The sequence below is a fragment of the Anguilla anguilla genome, chromosome 17 (genome assembly GCF_013347855.1).
Source record: "Anguilla anguilla isolate fAngAng1 chromosome 17, fAngAng1.pri, whole genome shotgun sequence".
Classification (NCBI taxonomy): domain Eukaryota; kingdom Metazoa; phylum Chordata; class Actinopteri; order Anguilliformes; family Anguillidae; genus Anguilla; species Anguilla anguilla.
This window is the reverse complement of record NC_049217.1, coordinates 5,890,713-5,905,717: the sequence shown is the minus strand read 5'-3', so window position 1 is coordinate 5,905,717 and position 15,005 is coordinate 5,890,713. Positions and strand designations below refer to the sequence as shown.

General features: G+C 47.1%; 1 protein-coding gene across 5 annotated transcripts in view; it reads right to left on the bottom strand.

Moving 5' to 3' along the window:
* Positions 1-2,021: 2,021 nt before the first annotated feature.
* The window catches only part of cdk12 (cyclin-dependent kinase 12), a 34,837-nt gene continuing 21,853 nt past the window's right edge, over positions 2,022-15,005 (bottom strand). For all 5 annotated transcript variants that reach the window (XM_035398529.1, XM_035398526.1, XM_035398528.1 and 2 more), the window contains 4 exons: positions 13,364-13,495; positions 12,466-12,695; positions 9,562-10,011; positions 2,022-4,203 (listed from right to left, as the gene is read on the bottom strand). In XM_035398529.1, coding sequence (XP_035254420.1) covers positions 3,602-4,203; positions 9,562-10,011; positions 12,466-12,695; positions 13,364-13,495 — 1,414 coding nt within the window. In that variant the 3' untranslated portion in view covers positions 2,022-3,601. The remainder of the gene's footprint in view (positions 4,204-9,561; positions 10,012-12,465; positions 12,696-13,363; positions 13,496-15,005) is intronic.

Genomic DNA, 15,005 nt, shown 5'->3' with positions numbered 1-15,005 from the left:
GCGCGTGAGACTCTGCATAGCAACCGCACGATTCGTCTGCTGGCTTTTATTTCGTTCCGCATTTTTTTTTACCCGAACGCGATTCACAGCTCCGTAGAGGCAACACTAACCTCTGGTATTTTTATACCTTTTTAAAAGATCACGGTTTACATTTATGGCGCACGAACGATAAATTACAGTAGTAAAATGGCGGTTTTGAATGAGTTTGAAAAGTTTGACCGTGTTCAGTGAAAATATTTCCCAGAAAAACGAAATGTTTAAGAATATGAGCTACAATACTTGGATAACTGTTCAAAAAAATTTCATGGGAGTTCAGTCTGAAGCTTGATTGAGTTAAAAATACGACAGTATGTCAACTCTTCATATAAAAGAAACATTGCCTCGGTGTCGTAGTTATACTGGGCAATAACTCTGAAACAATGTTCACCCACTTAGCTAGATCACTGGGGCTTGTTTCGGCAAACTTTGCATCATTCAAAGAAAGAAAAAAAACTTAGGACTAGAAAAAAAGAAAAGTGTCATCCTGAAATTTTACTGACCATATAGATATAATTATATACAGTTAAAATGTGCATACAGGTTGTTCCTATCCCCAAATATTGGTACAACCACTGTAAAATGTGGCAAAGCTTGGGATATAAAATTAATATCAAGAAATTAGATTCAATGAAAAAATACAGATCCCTTCTGAAAAAACAGCATATATCAGTGGTTATGCTGGTGGCCAGCATTCTGGAACTAGGCGCACTAGAATGACCATCACATGGTCACCCAGGTAATTTCATTATCAGCTTGACCAAGCTGGTCTACCAGCACTTTGCATTATCAGCTTGACCAGCATAAAACTAGCACTGCCCAGCTTGGAGCAGCAATAGACCAAGCATTAACCACTTATACTGGTCTATTCTGTTCTATTCAACAGAAATAACAGTCCAGTCTAAGCAATGATAGTCAAGGCTGTCTTAAAAGCACACTAACATTTAAAGAAATAAAATAAACAAGCATGTCCCCATAGCTCCCAAAATAATGTAAATAGTTAACAGAAAATGTCCAAAAGAAGTTCATAGATACCATACAAATAAGGGGATCGTCAGGGGAAAACATTTTTTGTTCATGTATAAGTCAGCTTTCAACAATTAAATTAGTGATTCATTTAATATTTGAAAAGCCACTTTTTGGGGAAAGATGCAATAACTCTGAGAACCAATTTGAGGCCTCTTTTTTTAGCATACCCATCATCAGGTGATCAGTGGTTCAGTCCCAGATTTGTTGGCTCTTACCTCCACCTGGTGGTAGCATCTTGTGATTACACCATCGCTCTAGGATTACCATGAACTGTTCTTTTGTAGCCTTTTAAAACAAGAACAAAATCAATTATATAGCGTGTACATTCAATAAATGTCATTTTAACATCGAAAATATGTTCATGTAATTTAGCTATATGTAGGCTATATATGAAAGAATGCAGGCTACACGTTTACTTGCAGTGTCATTTCACAATCAAGAGTTGTTATTCGTTATTTTGAAGAGTATAATTCTGATCTTAAAGAAATGTATATATCCGTATTAAAAATGAATTACTGACATCATTAGACTGTAGACATTTCAATAAGTCTGTTTTTACCAGTTAATTTGCCACTTGAGCAAATTCCCCGAGCATCCCATGTGAGAAATAGTGTCCTAATATAAAAGAATATACTTCAGGATACTTTATGTATTTTGAGTATATACGGAGGTATAGTATTTTTCACGTGGGATATTCAGCTATTTTCTTTGCCTATTTAGGCAACGATCAACTCGCTGTAACTGTTCTGCATCTTCACAAAATCCCACGATCAAAGTCAAAAATGGCTTGCAACAGGATAGCGAGAAAGGGGTGAAGTTAGTCTTATGACGTGCATTTTTGGCCACATCAAACCTGAAACCTATCTTCATGGGATTATAAACCCCAAGCTTCATTCATTTTTTTTTTTCAGGAGCCCCCTCCCCCACGGTTTCCCCATTAAAAACACAACCGCTGGCCTTCAGATTTCCTTTAATAAACAGAAAGAAGTAAACATGTATGTAACAAAATATCTCTACGGTCACAGGTAACCCAAGATTCCCCTTCTCTGCCCTTTATAGCGGAAAAAAACAAAACAAAAAAAAAAACATTACTCGTTAACCTGTTAGCATCTTCAGTACTTTTAAGTAGAAAACAACCGCACAAAACCTTGAGTTCACTGTGTAGAGTGTGCGCGTGAGCGAGGAGTAGGGGGTTCACAGCCGTAGAGGGGCGGAGAAAGCTTACATGAAAGACAAGCGAAAGTCTGTCTCTGTGCGTCAGGGTGGGAGGTCTTACGTAATACTGTATTGTGGCCCTGAGGCTGTCGGCGAAAATTAATCCTCGGCATGAAATGAGACAGCGATGTATGTAATCTGCCGGTTTTGTACTCTAGGTGATGGGCCGCCTGAACAGATGACCGCTTCCACAAAGCAAGGTACCTCTGCAGCAAAGGATAGTCGGAGCAGTAAATTGGTGAGAATCCATAAAGTGTCTCACACACACACACACACATGGAATGGACACACAATGCGTAGAGCTTAGACCAAACCACCATGTGCAGCAACGTTTTGGCCCGATACAAAAACGAAACAAATAAACTAAACAAAAAAAACAAAAAGATGGGGTTTAAATTATTAAAAGGAGATTTTTCCATTTTTTAAACCCAATTATCAAGTCGATTTTTCGACTGCTGGAAAAAGAAACGAAAGTTAATAAACAAAAAATGAAGAAAAAAAATGCTTTCCTTTGGAAAAGGTCATTCAGGGGTCGCTTAGGTGACTACAGAGGCACATGGGTCAAGGTCAGAGGTCAGTCAGGGTGAAAGCTTCAGAAATGGCCACGTTCACCCGGTTTGTGAGGTTCTAAACGCTCACCATCCACCTGTCCCGTTCGAGGGGTTTTTGCTCCCCTTCGCCCGGTTCCTGGTAAGTCCACCATTCCGTTTCCACCACTATGAGGCACGTGCGGACGCCCAAGGGAAACCAGGAACCAGCAAAGGTGTCGTAAGGCTCACTCACAAGTGGAAACACCTTCTAGGCAGAAGAGTAAAGGGGGGGGGGGGGGGAATTGTAATGGTTGCCTTTTTTTTTTGTTTTTTCGAGGGGAAAAATAAGAAATTAATTGCGACTCCAAATTCATTCCGTGTGCAAAAAAATCGAAGATTACATTCCAGGGGCATCTCACTCAACGCGGTCTGACCATGAGGGTGGTGCGACGGGGCTAGTTCTATTAGCGCTATGCCTTCTGGGAAACCAGCGGCATGGGCGGGGCCTACAGCCACGACCCAAAGCGGCCCCCGATTGGCTTTTGGGCCAAGGGGTGGGGCTTATTCGAGCAGATTCTCCCTTGGGACATCAGCAGTCATAGACCTTCCTGCATAAGCATACACATCTCTGGTCTCTGGTCTCCTCCACAGTCCACCCCCCTCCCCAACACCCACCCTAATTGCCACACATTCCCATCGAGACGCAGGAACGGTTTTCCGCTGCCTTCCTGCATTTCTGCACTCCACAGACAGGGGGAGCTGCTTTGCCCTACTGACTGGTCTACAGCGAGTCAGTAGGGAGGCCCTTTGGCCCTGTTGGATCCTTGGCCCTGGCCCTGGCCCTGGCCCTGGCCCTGGCTCTGGCTCTGGCTCTGGCTGTTGCCCTGGGGCTGCTCGGCCCCTTGGCTCCAGGCCTCTGTGCTAGTGTAGCCTGGGGTCCCCGGTTCACTGGGGGGGCCGTGAGAGAAGCGGAAGTCCTGATCCCGCGGGAACTGGGGGCCGGTGCCATGCGTGGGTTTGGGGTCGTTTTGCGGGGTCTGTGTTTTTGGGGAGTCCGTGGGCTGGGTCCAGGAAGGGGGGCCGCCACCTGCCGCCCCCTGCTGGTCGGAGGACTCCAGCGCGCCAGAGTTCTCAGCCGCGTCCTCGTTCCCGCCCTGCTGGGGCTCCTCCCCCTGGGCCCGAGGCTCCGCCTCCTGCTGGGATATGAGCTGGAGGAGGGCGGCAGCCATGGCGGGGCTGATGTCCTGGGTAAGGTGGGGCTCAGGGACCGGCTGCTGCTGCTGGGGGGGGCAGGGGGCCGACGCTGGAGGGGACCCCGGTGGGGAGGGGGGGCGTCTCTCCGGAGGCTGGAGTGCCTGGCTCACAGCTGCCTTCCTCCGCCCGACCGCACCATCTGAGGGAGAAACCGCAGAGAAACACAGGTCAGACAAACACACGGACCCCTCTCACAATCTAACCATGACCAGCTCTATCACAATACATCACTTAAGGGAAGGAGCCACAGGTGAATAAGGGAAAAAATTATTTTCCTCCAATAAAAATGAAACTATATTTGGAATATGGAAACAAATAGAAACTTGCTTGTATTATGACTAATTTATTTATGAATATATGCAAATTAATAATTTGCATATTAGAATACTTATTTCCTCAGAAGATTAAGTCAGAGTTTGAGTAGCTTCTGTAAATTACCAGCTATTTTGGTTAAGATGCACCATGTTAAATTTGGTAGCTATAGCTATAAGCTAAGGTGGAAACAAAATGTCCGAACAGGAAACAGATAGGCTAATCCAGAGAAAATGGCCACTGAAGTTCTCAACTTAGAATCATGTGTTATCCCCTTGTGTGACAAGTAGTGTGATCATAATTCATTTATTCTCCATAAATACAAATCTGATCTAGTAAAAATACACCAAATAGCCTATTTACAGAAAGATAACGCACTGTGTGCAATTCATATAGGCCGAGGAGGGATTTTGCATTCTGACCAATCGCGGCACCCTAAAAAGCCTTTTAACACCAATAACCAATCAGATTGTAGTTTACTACCTATATTTGAGGAATCACTGTAACTAAAGGAAATACCCACATATATCCAAGATAACTACACACTCCAGAGAATAAGCATGTGAATGATTCAACAAGGTCAGTTAACAACACACATTGATGAAAGATGCTAACAGAAGCTAATGTGCTTGGGGTACTTGACGTGGCTGGTAAAACATCTAAATTAACTATTTAAAGTTGTTTCTGTCCATTGTTTCATATATTTTATGAAACTACAGTAGCGCAATGAGCTAAATATGAAAATCTCAAAACCAATGGATCCAAATTCACCCTTTTTTACCTGTGATACCTCACCTTATCTAAGCCATGACCATCTCTATCACAATATACCACTTAAACGTGACCATCGTTTACTCAGCCATGATCAACTCACTCACAATCAGCACCAAGGCTGTCCAATCCACTCAGACCATCCTGGCACTCCCAGACCAATACCATCCAGAAAACCATCCTGATGCAATCTGCCTGCTTCAGTTCTGCATTTCTGAACTGGTGACAGAAAGTCTAATACAATTGGGATTTCCAGTCCAACCCAGACAGCAGTGGTGCAGGTTTGGGTGTTTGTTACCTTATAACACCTAATTGCAATTTATCAGCCAACAATTTTTAAACGAACTCAGTCTTTATGACCTTGATTTGTTGAACAATGACACCATAACCTGCACCCACACCAGCCATTTTAAGATTGAACTCAACTGAAATAATAGAATGTAGAATGAAGTAATGGAATGCAATTTAAGGCACAATCATTCTCTGCCAATCTGAAACCCAGCTTGTTCACTACGCAGTAAGAGATGGAGGAAAACTAGATTTCCTTTTCTTTCTGAAAAGAGTATAGCAGTAAAAAAAATGCATGAGTAACACAAAAAGGAGCAAACATCGCAAGCAGCAAGACTGACAACCTGAAAGAAATCAAACGCATTGACCAAGATAAAATGCTAACAGAACACAAACGTAATTACGTTGTTTTTAGTCTCTGCAAACAAACGGCAAATTATATTTCACCTGAGACCCAGACATCAACTTCCAGCACAAAAAAAAAATAAATGAGGGGGGGGGGGTATGGGTTGGGGCAAATGGTACTGGATAGAGGGTATTACTGCTGCAACACTTCAGATGAGAGGGTAAACGTTGAGAAAACTTTAAATGGGAGCTTCACCTACCACTAGTGCTAGTCATAGAGGTGGCGTTTCGACACTGGCCTGGACATTTCCTTACAGTGGCACCACGCAAGAATTTTCGTTAAACAAACTCACACAAGAGGTGGCAATATTACATCATACTTTAGATCAGAGGTGTCCAATCTTATCCGGAAAGGTTCGGTATGGGTGCAGGAGTTTGTTTCAGCCCAGCATTACGACATCTGATTCAACTAATTAACTAATCTAATAATTAACTAATCATGGTCTTCAGTCAGGACCTTGATAAGCAGAATCGGGTGCCATAGTGCTCAGCAAGAACAAAAACCTGCACCCACACCGGCCCCTTTTCGGATAAGTTTGGACACCCCTGCTTTAGATGTTCAGAATTGTACCAAATTCAATCAAAGGGGAAAAACTTTGCGGGACGGGTCACAGAATCTCCCACTGCACTAGAGATACTGGTAGGAGTGGCCTGTCTGGTATAAGTGGCAGCATTTCAGGTCAGATTTTCATGCTTGTGTGATGAAAGCTTTGCAGTTGGTTTGGTTGCCTTCCGCATGGCAATATTCCAAGCTCTGTATATTTGCTAGATGGGAACGTGAGAGAAACATCTCTACACAACATACAACACACATGCACTACCATAAGCACACAATACTCTCAATATGCATCACTAAATATAATACAAATACTCCCAGACATACACAGTTGCACACACACACGCAACCATGAATACACAATTCACTCCATATGCAGTACTAAATATAGTACAAAAACTACTAGACATACACTGTACCACACACACACACACACAGCCCCACATAACATAAACATAACATAATGCATGCACACATGGACAGATTGCACACACTCACATGTATGCATTCTTCACACAAACCCACATTCTTACGCAATACACAGTACACTCACATACACAACACCACATATAATACACACACATCCATAAATACAGAATACACTCAATATGCTGCACTAAATATAGTCCAAAGACTACCAGACACACACATGCACAACACCGCATATAATACACACACACAGTCCCGCACACACAGTACTCGACAGACACAAACAGCACCTCGTATACACACAAACACAACCATTAATACACACACTCAATATGCGGCACTAAATATAGTACACACAGACGACACACACAAACACAGCACCACATATATAAACATGCACACACGCACGCACACACGGACACAAGTATATAATGTGCTGTGTATGCAAGTGTACTGTGTATTGTGTGAGAATGCTTATGTGTGTGTGCAGTCTCACACAATACACAGTACACTCACATACACAGCACATTATATACTTGCGTACACAACACCACATATACACACGCACACACACAACCATAAATACACAATACAAAGACTACCAGACATGCAAAGTAACACAGACACACACACACAGCACCACATAATATAAACATGCACACATGGACAGATTGCACACACTTGCACAGGCGAACATTACCACACAGCATATATACACATTCTGATGCATGCACACACACATGCACACACTCCTCACTCACACATCTACTCATAAGCAGGCCCCCACATACACACACTCACTCACTCACTCACCCTCACCCAAACACACACACACACACACACAAACATACACTTACATTCACACTCACACACCCGCACACATGCGCACACACAAGTAAACACACACACAAACACCCACTCACACACAGAGTCCAAAATGCACACAAATGCTGCTACCCCTGAGAAGTTGATTTAAAGACAGTGGGTCTGTCTCTCCTGTCAGCTGAAGACCCTTGTGGGAGAGGAAGGAGCGCAGTAGGTGTGACAGGGAATAAATTTGGGACCGGTGGACACACAAATTCATTCCCCAAATTCAACCAACACTCCCAAAACAGAACTTTAGCCCTCCCATAACTACACCCTTTTCTTCAGTGGGGGAACATGCATGCAGAAATAAACAGGAAAAACAGGAGAAGTGATCCCACAGTTCAGGCCAATAGACAGAGAGCAACCTGGCCCCTTACCTACTGTAGCCACCCAGGGAAGGACTGCCCAACCCTGCTCCCGGAGGTCTACTGTCCCATCACTTTTTCCACCCCAACCGGGCACAACTGATTCTATTAACAGGCAGCTCAACAAGACAGCTAGCTGTTGAACGAGGTGTGCTTTGCTATGGAGTGTAAACCTACAGGACCGCAGATCTCCAGGAACAGGGTTGGGCAGGCCTGGCCTACAGGACAGTAGATCTCCAGGAACAGGGTTGGGCAGGCCTGGCCTACAGGACAGTAGATCTCCAGGGAACAGGGTTGGGCAGCCCCGAGTTAGGGTCTGGACCAGAGAGCAACCGGGTCTAGCGTCCTGATCGCTTTATAACGGGAGTCGCAATGCATGCTGGGGTTTTTCAGTTGCCGTGTAAGACTCTGAGGCGTCTTGAATGGAACAGCTGCCGATGACGATAAAAAAAAAAGAACGCTTACCTCGCTTCGCAAAACGATGGCGTCGACAAACCAAACAAAAAAAAAAAAAAAAAATGGCCGACAGCACACAAAAATGGGAAGATGAATAAGGAACAAAACAATAGACATGCAGGTGAAATCTAAGGTTCAAAACATTTATTTTGAATTTTATAATTTATTAGAGACTTTTCTTCATAAAAAGGCCGACAGTACAGACATGTTTCGTTTTCTCGTAAAAGCAAATACTTTTTCCCTCACGGAAAGAAAATAACAGTCCAAACAAAACCTTTTACAGACAGAAAGAGAAGAAGAAAAGCGAGCAGTTAGAGACCTGTGTTTCTGCGAACCCCCCCCACCCCCCCCTTGCAGTTACCACGCCCCCTGCTGGACTTAGTATTTACAGTGCGGGCAGGGGCCCCGCCGTGGAATCCGCGCGGTTAGCAGCGCGCCAGTCCCGTGTGACCAGGGCCTCGCCGGGAGCCACTTCCTGTCTGACTGGACGTTAGGTTCTTCCCGCCGACTCCGTGCATGCGTGCCCGATATCCCGGATGGAGAATGAATGATGTTTTTCAGAGGGTGGCTGAAAATGGGGGAGGGGGGGGGTATGGTGGAGGAGGAGGTGGTGGAGGTGGTAGTGGTGGTAGTGGTGGTGGTGGTGGTGGTGGGGGCGGGGACTGTAAGGGTCAGAGGTCAGTGGATTGATCCCCCCAAGTGAAAAGATCTTTGTCTGCTCCTTGCAAAACACGCACAAATATTACAAGCGTTGTTTTTTTTCTTTTTGTTCTTTTTTTAAACGGAAAATACCAACTTCCGAAACAATGGCTACTTGTGGGTTTTTCCGTCGTTTTTTGGCTGTCCAAAAAAACAAAACAAAACAAAAACAAAAACAAAACGTAGATCAAAAATATACAAAAGAAATTTTTGGAGAACCAGACTACGGTGTGCCGTTTACGGTGAGAGCGAGCCAGAGATTGGGACTGTGCACCCCCCCCTGACCCCAGCCCCCTGCCCCCTGCCCCAGTGCGCTCCGCTGCCCCCTAGAGACTGAACTCAGACTTGCCCTTGCGGTCGCCGGCGGAGGCGGGGCCTCGGGGGACCGGCTCTTCCGATTGGACGCCGTTGCTCTCGTCGCCTTGCTCCGCCCCTTCGGCGGGCGGCTTGATCAGCTGGCCCAGGAGCAGGGCCAGGATGCTGGCCTGGTCCTCCTGGCTGAGCTGGGGCTCGGCGGGGGGCTCGGGGGGCGGGGGCGGGGCCGGCCCCTCCCCCGGCCCCTCCTCCTCCACCTCCTCCTCCTCCTCCTCCTCCTCCTCCGGCGCCGGCGGGTTGGAGGCCTCGCTGAGCGCCGACAGCGACTGGCTGAGCGTCTCCAGCTGCCGCTGGCTCTCGGGGTTGGTGGCCACGCTCAGCAGCTGGGCCATCTGGGGCAGGCTGATGTCGCTCTGCCGCTGCAGCAGGTTGAGCAGCACGGCCAGCTCGCTCTGGTTCAGCTGCTCCGCCGCCGCCCCCAGACCTGCGCGACAGACGGACAGACGGACAGGAGGGACAGAGGTACACCGTGACACACCGCACGCGTGCGTATACACACTCACACATACATACATACCTACCAAGTAAACGTACTGTGACTAGGTTATTCTCCGCAAGAAATTGCAAAGCTTTAAAATTTCCAGGTGCAGTGGTTCAGTACACACTCGTGGAGCTGCTCAGTGGCCAACAATAGAGGACTGGGGTTGTACTGGGCGGCTCCCAGGTGTGAATGTGTACGAGTGTGAAGCAGGGCGTTGCTGCGAAAGACCATCCGTGCTCAGCGAACCTACCCTGGGTAAATAAAGGTTAAAAAAAGAAGGGTCCAGCTGATGGGAAGTAATGTTAACAGGAGAAGACCAGGAAGGTCAAAAGTCAGCAGACAAATATCTTGCGGGGTCTAGCAAAAGAAACCATTGTAAAATTGCACCACAACCACAGAAAGAGCTCAATGCAGCTAGAGGGAAAAGTAGATGCACATCGTTTCAGACAAGCGGACTAGCTGCAGTTTCGCTGTAGTCAAGGAAACTGGTCTGTTTATAGTCGCATTGAGTCCTTCCTGTTGTGTTTGTCACAGCTCGCAAGTGTCACCGACTCCACAAATTTTGGTCTCATTTTTTTTTTGGCAGTTCCGTGCCTTTCCTCATTTTTTAGTGCTTCGTATGATTTTTCGGCAGAACAGTCCTCGTCCTGCCGAAACAGAATCGTTGTCAATGACAACGGGGGCTCCACAAAAGACTCACACCTCACCATGGAGGCTACAACATGTAACAAATCTAACTGTAAAGAAATAAAAACAAACGCACAGTAACAGTTTTTTTTTATTATATTAGCGAGGCCATTTGAGCATGCCGTTTCTGAAAAAGTTTGGTTAAAGGCAAAAAGCGTTCCCCTTCCATGATGGACACCTTCAAGCACTTTTTACAGTCGCTAGAGTTTCACTTTATTTCAATCGCTTCCCACTGTTGCGCATAAGATCTATTGGCTAATTTAATTTAAATAATTTTTTTAAAAACACACTTTGGTCTCTTATCAGCCTTCCGTGACTTTTTACCGACTTTGCCGCGACTGCTCCACGACCTCAGCCGATATTTTCGGCGATAAACACCAAGCTTTAATTAACCGCACGGGCTGCTTAATGTGCAACTCTTGATGACGTCTTGCTCGTTAAAAATACAAACAAGAGTAGAAACAGTGCGATCCTTGTTGTAAAGATCATTAGAATCAGAATCAGAATCGTATTTTATTGCCAAGTACGTTTACACATACGAGGAATTTGTTTTGGTCAACACACCGAGGCAGCCATCTGCGTCGCCATCTTATTAGATGAGAAATGAGAGAACAGGAGGAAGGAGGAGGGAAAAAAACAGTCCTTTCAATGAAACGAGAGGGCACTCGTTTCATTGAAACGAAGAAAAACCTCAGCACGGACCTTCAACGGCTGCACCCGTGTCTCGGTCTTACTGGAAGCTTCGATTTACGGCCGCTCTTTGGAGACGGACAAACGTCGTGCAGAAATCGGCTCGCCGTTAACTGCGTGAACTTTAGTAAACTCGAATACATAGGACGGAGTGTGGCACAGTGGGTAAGGAACTGCGCTTGTAACCGAAAGGTCGCAGGTTCGATTCCCGGGTAAGGACACTGCCGTTGTACCCTTGAGCAAGGTACTTAACCTGCATTGCTTCAGTACATATCCAGCTGTATAAATGGATACAATGTAAAGTGCTATGTAAAAGTTGTGTAAGTCACTCTGGATAAGAGCGTCTGCTAAATGCCTGTAATGTAATGTAATGTAATAAGCAGCCACACTTAAAGTAACGCTGCTCATTATTTGCACGATCCTCCCTTAAATGCGTACGCATCATGGAGAGACGCACATCTTTTCCCATGACTCACGCAGATGACACACAAAAACGGTGCTTCCAGCTGCGCGAGCCTCTTTAACACGTAAGACGCATGTTTCTGGGGGAAGAATGCGTCATATCTGCACCTGGAACTAGTCACAAAAGGGCTTAGTGAATCCGGCCCAAAGTCAAAAATACCCCAGTGAACTACCTAGTTCATTAAGTAATGTTTTAACCATTAGCTAGCTAGCTAGCGAAACCTCCATTCCAGCAATGTAACCTTACAACCTTACACTTCTTGGTGTGACACTTTCTTGTTGTAGTGATTTATCATTAGGCAACCAAAATTTTGCTACGCATGACTTCCTCTTTTCAGCTGGAAACACATATAGCTAAAGTTAACCCTGAGGGCTAGGAGGCACACCTGCACCAACACTCACCACGGCAACAGCAGTGTGCATCCCAAACCTACACAGAGAAGGGTCCCAGTGTATACACCTACACAGAGACTGCTACAGACAGGAGGCTGACGGACAGAGTGACAGGTATAGAACACGGTTGGGAGGAGGGGGCGGGGGGCGGGTGTGGTTGCTGACCTGCCAGCTCATTGGTCGGCAGGGCGGAGGGGGGCGGGCGTCCGGGCGGCGGCGGGGGCGGGGGTGCCCCCGCCGGGCTGGCGTGGGGGCGACTGTTGTCGCTGCTGGGGGCCCCGGCGGGGTCCTTGCGGGGCACTTTGGGCACAGGCACATCCTCGGGCAGCCCGCTCAGGCGCTGGCGGCGACGCCTCTTGCTCCAGAGCTCGTGGCAGTCCTGCCAGTGAGGGAGGCTGAGGGGGAGACACGGGGGGAGGAGCACAGAACATGGTGACATCACACAATTCAGTCCCCTTTTTAAGTACCTGTTAGAAACACAGCACTACGAGCACAATGTGAACATGGGACATTTATTCTACATGGCACGCAAAGAGATTTTTCTGACTTGGGCTGGGCGATGCACGTAAAAATTTATTAATGATACTGTCAAGTGAAACATCATGATATACGATACTATAAAACTTAGCGAAGGCTGTAAATCATAATATCTAGCTCCCATCACGATAGCTGTCAATCATTGTCAATATCTGATACCATCTTCAGCCCTATTTCTGACATAATGTGGCTTAGGAGGGTAAATAATCATTCTAAACATGAACATTTCCCGTCAAACAGCACGCTGTCAACACCGTTGCATTGCCATGGAATAGCAGCACAACCATTTTATTTTACCCTGTTCTCAGGTTCTCAAGGTCATGGACTTAACCGTTGATTTTTTTTAAATACGCCTTATTGCATTTTGAATTTTTACTGCGGAATAGCACAGTCAAATCCGCGATTTCATGAGGACAGAATTCCACAGAGCGCCCAGCCAGCATCCACACCGTTGTGAGAACCTCTGCCCTAGCAACACCGCGGCGGCGACAAGCGCGCGAGGGGCCGTCGCCACGGGAACACTCACTCGGGCGGGGCCATCTTGCTGGGCTCCACGTCCCTCAGGAAGTCGCTGTGGAGAGCCTGCTCCGCGGTGCAGCGTCGCGCGGGGTCAAGGGTCAGCATGCGGTCCAGCAGGTCCAGAGCGTGGGAGGGCAGACTGGGAGGAAGAGCAGGAGGAGGAAGAGGGAGAGACCGTCAAACATGCTGCTGAATCTCACGAGTACGGATAGACACGTGGATGCACACGCACACGTATGACACAAAAGCATGCAAAAACCACCCTCCTGTTGCTCGGATACGCACATGTTAACATACACGTGTATACCACCCTCCTGTCGCTCGGATACGCACAAGGTAACATACGCGTGTATACCACCCTCCTGTTGCTCGGATACGCACATGTTAACATACACGTGTATACCACCCTCCTGTTGCTCGGATACGCACATGTTAACATACACGTGTATACCACCCTCCTGTTGCTCGGATACGCACATGTTAACATACACGTGTATACCACCCTCCTGTTGCTCGGATACGCACATGTTAACATACACGTGTATACCACCCTCCTGTTGCTCGGATACGCACACGGTAACATACACGTGTATACCACCCTCCTGTTGCTCGGATACGCACACGGTAACATACACGTGTATACCACCCTCCTGTTGCTCGGATACGCACACGTTAACATACACGTGTATACCACCCTCCTGTTGCTCGGATACGCACACGTTAACATACACGTGTATACCACCCTCCTGTTGCTCGGCTACGCACACGTTAACATACACGTGTATACCACCCTCCTGTTGCTCGGATACGCACAAGGTAACATACACGTGTATACCACCCTCCTGTTGCTCGGATACGCACACGGTAACATACACGTGTATACCACCCTCCTGTTGCTCGGATACCCACACGGTAACATACACGTGTATACCACCCTCCTGTTGCTCGGATACGCACACGTTAACACAAACACGTGTACAGAGACACACTGGCCGTATTCTACTAAACAGAAACCAGGCCACTCCTTCCGCTGGTGCTATACTGAGTGTTATACTGTGTGTAGAAGCATGTAGAGTGTTATTCCAGGTACATGTCCACATATCCTTAGGAAGGAGAGTGTAATCAACCCCTTAAGCCCTGAATCCAGCTGACACAGATTCACTCCTGCTTAGGAGAAGCATCCTGAATGGAGGATCGTGGGAAATGTGTAACACTCAAACTGGACCAGGGGTTAAGGGAGCAGGTCGCAAAGCGGAGGTTCTGTAAGGGAACAGGGAGCAGGGGTGGAGTTTAGGGCACACGGGCGGAGTTTAAGGGCACACAGGGGCGGAGTTTAGGGCACAGGGGCGTGGTTAAAGGCACACAGGGGCGGAGTTTAAGGGCACACAGGGCAGGGATATGGGCGCACGGGGGCGGAGTTTAAGGGCACACAGGGGCGGAGTTAAGGGCACACGGGGCGGAGTTACGGGCACACGGGGCGGAGTTACGGGCACACGGGGCGGAGTTACGGGCACACGGGGCGGAGTTACGGGCACACGGGGGTGGAGTTAAGGGCACACAGGGGCGGAGTTGGGGGCACATGGAGGCGGAGTTAAGGGCACACAGGGGCGGAGTTAATGGGACATGGAGGCAGGGTTTAGGCACACGCA